This window comes from Capsicum annuum, chromosome 6, assembly GCF_002878395.1.
Source record: "Capsicum annuum cultivar UCD-10X-F1 chromosome 6, UCD10Xv1.1, whole genome shotgun sequence".
Classification (NCBI taxonomy): domain Eukaryota; kingdom Viridiplantae; phylum Streptophyta; class Magnoliopsida; order Solanales; family Solanaceae; genus Capsicum; species Capsicum annuum.
The window spans coordinates 224383601-224390701 of record NC_061116.1 but is presented as its reverse complement, the minus strand read 5'-3'; the positions used below and the strand labels follow the sequence as shown (position 1 = coordinate 224390701).

At 40.8% G+C, this 7101-nt stretch overlaps 1 protein-coding gene across 1 annotated transcript; it reads left to right on the top strand.

Moving 5' to 3' along the window:
* The first annotated feature begins 5446 nt into the window (after positions 1–5446).
* On the top strand, positions 5447–6730 carry LOC107875455 (uncharacterized protein At5g39865). The gene has a single exon (XM_016722185.2). The coding sequence runs from the start codon at positions 5667–5669 to the stop codon at positions 6414–6416; it is 750 nt and encodes a 249-aa protein (XP_016577671.2). The 5' UTR covers positions 5447–5666; the 3' UTR covers positions 6417–6730.
* Positions 6731–7101: the final 371 nt, after the last annotated feature.

The following is a 7101-nucleotide window of genomic DNA, read 5'->3' as shown; positions in this document are numbered from 1 at the left end:
CATCTTAAGTCTGAAACAAAACTGGGACAAGGCCTCCAGTAGACCATAAAAGAAAAAAACAAGGAAATTTGAAAATCCGGCCTTCCGAATTAGAGAAGGCTCACCAATTGCAACTTCTGACAAGTCAATCTACTGCTTAACGGGACCCAGGACTGTGTCTCAGAATCCTGAAATATAGGGGGTCAATACAGATGTACTGGTACGCAGAGCAATCCAAAATAATGCTTTTTTATATAAATAAAATAGTTGAGAGCAGGTCGTAAAATATCATGCATGATATGGTTCAAAACACATGGGCACTTCTTTGATAATCATAAAACATTCTTGTCAATGCAGTTTCCGATCTTTGTATTACTTCAAAGTTAGGGGGAACTCTCCTACAAGTCTGATATTCCACGGGCTATATGGAATTCGCTATTGACGTGGCGGGGAAGCCCCCAACCCAAGTTTGCCGCAAGGGTTGGAGTGTCTGAGTCAGATAGGCTACAGGGCTTTAGGCCAGCGTAAAATCCCTCTAAGGGATTAAATAACCCGTATCGGTAAAACATGGTTTCGGGCAATAAGTAGTCTGAACTCGTGCCTTTTTCGGGGAACCACCTAACATCTCTTTATGCCCATTTTTAACTATTTCTAAACATGCATCATTCTAAGTTTCAAAATCTGAAAATCTGATTGCAAACATGCATTTTGTTCTGTTTTGAATTACCATGGCATTATCTGAGTTTGCGTCGTCACACCAAGACTTGCAAGTCATATTTCTGAGCCATAATGTATCATGCATACTTCTTTCATTAAAACACAATTCAGACCACCCAAACATTCAAATAGTATAAGAGATTTCATGTTCTGAAACACAAGTCAAAACTATGCAAAGATTCTCATTCTTTCATCAAACATGTGGTGGTCATGTATTTTTTTTTTTTGAAAAACCATGCAATCTTTCATTATATATATATTCAACATTTATCAACATGAACAACCCTCTCTTTTGAATTCAAAATCATATTCAAGTCATAACATAATCAAGACATTCGTATCATGTTTTTCAAGATGCATTCGAAATAATCCATATCATATTAAAAATGCAAAAAATTATAACAAGAAAGGGATTCTCTATGATTCATGCTCTCAATTAAACATTCAAACCCAATTTTCATACATACATATATATATACGAGTACAATTCAATTTGGGGAAAAGGCCTCAAGGCCAAAACAATAGTGTCATTAAAACATTCATAAAACAACATTGTAATATAAATTCTAAAACTCCTTCGAAATTCATGATTTCACCATATTTAAATGTTGTTGAACAATTTTCTTAAGCCCAAGTAGTTTTAGGAAAATCCCACGTATCTTAGATTACTTAGATTGAAGGATGGAACCTAGATCTTGATCCGTTTCTTGAAAATCTTGAACTTAAAGGCTTGACTTCTTGATCTTTGGGGAATGAGTTCTTGAATCTTTGGGGGAGGAGTTAGAGTTTTTGATTTTGAGAGAAAAAGTGAAAATAAGCAATTTTGGCTTCTTGGGGCAGAAATTCTATGTTATAGACAGATTTTGTGTGAGGGAAAATGATCACGATGGTTTTGGACCTATTAGAAAGTGAAATAATGCGTAAAACAGCCTTCGATTCGCGTCTGATTTCGTGTCGATGCGATCTCGACGCGACGCTGCCTCACACAGAAAATGTCATAACTTTTCGCTCGATTATCGAATTTTGGCGAAATTGATATCGTTGGAAAGCTACTTAAATTATCTACAATTTGGTGGGTCTTGAGCTGCAAAATTCTATGTGTATCAAAAGTTATATACATTCTAAGTAGACCCTTGTAGAATCTAATATCCAATTTTGGATGAATGAAAGATTCTTAGCTTAACTTTGCTTTAGGCCATTTCTATGAATATTTTTCACCTCATAATCACTTCATATACTAGGAGAGAGATCATGACACATGAATCGAAACATAAACCATGGAATTAGAGCTTACACACATAGAACGACGATTCAATTTTTAGCTCAAAAATACGAGGCGTTACACTAATATTATTGTTTCTGATGTTAAACCTTTCCAGTCAAACCAAACACACGTGCAGAGTCAGATTTATCCTCTTTGGCTTTTTTCTTTATTTCATTCATATTTCTTTCGTTTCAGTTTGATTGTCATATTTTGACTTCTCACGAGGTTTAAAAATAATGAAAAAATTATATTAAAAACTATGTTATAATGTATTAAAATATTTTAAAATTTTACTCTCTTCATTTTTTATGTATATTTTTTTCTTTTAGTGTCAAACAATACAAATTTTAATTAATATTTTAAAATATATTTATTAATTAAATTGATTTTTTTTTATAATTTATAGTACTTTTCATATAATTTTTAAATATTTATATATTTTTTTTTAAAATTAATCTTATATAATTTTAAAACTTATTAAATTAACTTATGAAAAAAAACATATGAAAGAAAATGAAAGAAGTATAGTTTTTTTTTCTAGTGTTTGGTATCCACATTGAAACCCCCACTAACTCAAATCGCACACTGCAAAGTCCATATTGAAAGTGGTGTTTCCAACAGAATTTTTTTCCTAGCCAAAGCCCTATGACCTCTAATTAAGAATCTACCACAACTCATGTTGGTGGTATAATGTTAATATATCACACGTATAGTTGAAACTAAATAAAAGGAAATGATTTGTACTCCCTCTGTCTCATTTTATCTGTCCTTATTTGATTGAATATGAAATTTAAGAAATAAGAAAAGATTTGATAATATTTACCAAATTGTTCTTTATAAAAAAATATGCTAATATCTTTTTTTTAATTAAATAAGATCAATTAAAATAAAAGTAGAATTATATATTTAAATAATTAACAAAATTAAGAAAGATACATAAAATGAGACTGAGTGAATACAAACAACAACAACAACAAACCCAGTGTATTCCCACTTTGTGGGGTCTGGGGGGGGTAAGATGTACGCAGTCCATACCTCTACCTCTGATGAAGTAGAAAGGCTGTTTCCGAAAGACCCCCGGCTCAAGTTACGAGATATCAAACAAACACATAGTACAGCACAGAAGCAGATGACATAACATAGATACTGCAGCCATAAGGAATATAAAACAGAGTAAAGCAGGAATGCAGGAATATAAAGCAGAGGAAAGCACACAGATTCGTAACAAACATAGAACACGGAGCACGGAACAGAACATTGAATACGGAATCATACCAGGAATACACCCCCACCAATTACCTCCCTACATTAGCGACCCGAACAGGCCCTAATCCTCTGCCGTAATTCGCGTCTTCCAGACCTTCCTATCTAGGGTCATGTCCTCGGTAAGCTGTAACTGTTCCATGTCCCGCCTAATCACCTCACCCCAGTACTTCTTCGGTCTACCCCTACCCCGTCTAAAACCATCCAACGCTAGCCTCTCACACCTACGGACCGGGGCATCCATGCCCCTCCTCTTCACGTGTCCGAACCATCTCAATCGTGCTTCCCGCATCTTACACTCCACTGAAGTCACCCCAACCTTCTCCCGGATAGTCTCATTCCGAGCTCTATCCCTTCGGGTCAGTCCACACATCCAGCGCAACATCCGCATTTCTGCCACCTTCATTCTTTGGGTGTGGGAGTTCTTAACTGGCCAACACTCCGCTCCATACAGCAAGGCCGGACGGACTACCACCCTATAGAATTTGCCTTTAAGCTTGGGCGGCACCTTCTTATCACACAGCACCCCCGACGCGAGTTTCCACTTCATCCATCCCGCCCCAATACGGTGCGAGACATCCTCGTCAATCTCACCGTTACTCTGGATCACGGACCCGAGGTACTTGAACTTATCCCTTTTCTTTACCTCCTGCGCTTCTAGCCTCACCACTACCTCATTCTCTCGCCTTACGTCATTAAACTTACATTCCACATACTCTGTCTTGGTTCTGCTCACCCTGAACCCTTTAGACTCCAGAGTTTGCCTCCACAGCTCTAATTTGTCGTTCACACCCCCTCGCGTCTCATCTATCAGGACTACATCGTCTGCAAAAAGCATACACCACGGCACCTCCCCTTGGATACGCCGCGTTAACACATCCATTACTAGCGCAAACAAAAAGGGACTAAGAGTAGATCCCTGATGCAATCCTGTCAGGACAGTGAAATGCTCTGAGTCTCCTCCCGCCGTCCTCACCTGGGTTTTCGCTCCCTCATACATATCCTTAATTACTCTGCTATATGCCTGCGGTACTCCACTCACCTCCAAGCATCTCCAAAGCACCTCCCTGGGGACTTTGTCGTACGCCTTTTCTAGGTCGATGAACACCATGTGCAAATCCTTCTTCCTTTCCCTATATTGCTCCACCAACCGCCGTACCAGGTGAATTGCCTCCGTCGTCGAGCGGCCGGGCATAAATCCGAACTGGTTTTCCGAGATAGACACTATCCGTCTCAGCCTCACCTCGACCACTCTCTCCCAGATCTTCATAGAGTGACTCAGTAACTTAATCCCCCTATAGTTATTGCAACACTGAATGTCCCCCTTATTCTTATAGAGGGGGATCATGGTACTCCACCTCCACGCCTCGGGCATCTTTGCTGTCCTGAAAATTTCATTGAACAATGCAGTCAACCACCTTACACCAGCCTCTCCAACGAACTTCCAAAACTCCACCGGTATCTCATCCGGCCCCGTCGCCCTACCCCTTCGCATCCTGCGGACTGCCTGTCTAACCTCGTCTACCTTAAAACGTCTACAATAGCTAAAATCCCGACACTCCCCTGAGTGCTCCAGTTCCCCTAACACAATAGCTCTGTCCCCCTCGTCATTCAAGAGCCTATGAAAGTACGACTGCCATCTCTTCTTTATGTGGCCGTCCTCCACCAACACTCTACCGTCCTCCCCCTTAATGCACCGCACCTGATCGAGGTCACGACCCTTCCTCTCCCTAGCCTTAGCGAGTCGGAACAACTTTTTCTCCCCTCCTTTCCCCTGTAACCCTGCATACAAGCTCTCAAAAGCAGCCGTCTTAGCTGCCGTGACCGCTGACTTCGCCTCCTTCCTTGCTAGCTTGTACTCTTTCCTGTTTACCCGCTTCTCTTCTTCGTCCTTACTTTCCACCAACTTAGCATACGACTCTTTCTTGGTCTCCACTTTCTTCCCCACCTCTTCATTCCACCACCAATCCCCCCGATGATGTCCGGCCCGGCCCCTAGAAACACCCAACACCTCCCTTGCATTTTCCCTGATGCACGCTGCCGCCCTGTCCCACATATTATCCACGTCCCCCCTACACTCCCACACCCCCATTCCCGCCAACCTCTCCCCTATCTCCCACGCATTCGCTGGCGTCAAACCGCCCCACTTAATTCTCGGTCTACACTCCTTACTCCTCCTCTTTTTATTCTTCTTCATACCCAAATCCATAACCAAGAGCTGTGTTTACCACTGTCACCCCACACCCACCCCTCCTGACACCTCCACCGCGTTCCCAATTTCTTCTCTATAATCCCTTTACACGGACGCCACTTTTTCACTATATTTTCCTCAAGCAATCTCTCTATTTTTCCACCATTTATTTGAACCAACAAAACCACCCCCCAACAAGCAAATAATTTCAAGAAGCAAGTTGTTGTTTCAGTTCTTCCATCTCTCTAAACAATGTTGGTAACTCGAACCAAATCAAAGATTTGGGTTCACAACAATAACTACAACAACTGCTCCCCTTGTCCTTCTTTCAAAGATATTCATACCCTTTTATCCGACGATTCTAAACCCAACAGCAAAAAACCCAATATCTTCCATCGCGTTCGACGTGTTACCGCCATCCTCCGCGTTCTCACAACCCGACCCGGACCCGGACCCGATTTGCCATTGAAAGCACTCCCCCAACCCGAATCAAATCCGAACCGGAAATCTGACCCGTTGATTCAAATCCCAGGAGCTGACAAAAAAATCGTGATCTACTTCACTAGCTTAAGGGTGATCCGTTCTACATTCGACGACTGCAAAGCCGTTCGATCAATTCTCCGTAGCTTCCGCGTTTCCATGGACGAACGTGATGTGTCTATGGACACTGGATTTATGGAAGAGCTGAAAATGATATTAGGTGAAAAGACGAAACTATCCTTGCCTAGAGTTTTCATTGGCGGAAGGTACATTGGTGGTGCCGATGAGATTCGTCAGCTACATGAATCCGGCGAGCTGAAGAAGTACGTTGAAGGGCTAATTCCGGCGGATTTCAGCACGTGCCAAGTGTGTGGCGGCCATAGATTTATCCTCTGCGACGAATGCAGTGGAAGTCACAAGTGTTATAGCGAGAAAGGAGGATTCAGAACTTGTCTTGCTTGTAATGAGAATGGTTTAATCAGGTGCCCTTCTTGTTACTATGCCCCAATTACGCTACGCTGATTAGATTAGTAGCTCTATTATAACTACATGTTTAGGCTAGTCAGAAAAGTATAAGCTGAAAATGAAGGCGAAAACTTTATAACACTTCATTTTTCTTCTCTTTAGCAGTTTTTTGTATGATTTATCTCTCTTTTCTTTTCCCCCCCTTTTTGTTGGGGCATTGGTGTGTTTATATTAAGGCAGTTTGATTAGATGCAAAATGCAGTCATGAAAATGCTTGTTCTTTGTCGAGTGTTTTCATCTGACACAGTTCTATAAGGTACTGAGTGAAATGTTACTGAAATGTAGGACAATAACATGATATTAGCTGTTTATTTTTTGTTGTTTGCTGGACTGCGTACACTCTACCCGCCCCTGGGTATGTTGTTGTTGCTGCTTAATTACTAAAATGTAGCAATTTGGTGTAGATTAGGGTCACATTCTCTCTATTTAACAAAGTGTTTAGTCGTATGCTTGATCTGTCTATCTGTGATGAAGTTAAGTTATATTGAAATGTCTTTCTGAAAGTTGATTAGCATAAAGATAATGACAGTCAAATCTTGCACATTGGCGCATTTCTAGTATCTCTGGTTTCTGAACATCAACTTTGCTTGTGACCTATTCTGTTGAATGTATTAGCAACTTTGGGGCAGGGTGAGGCTCCCTATATAGCTGTAGACCCCTTCCAAACTATCTATTTGTATTT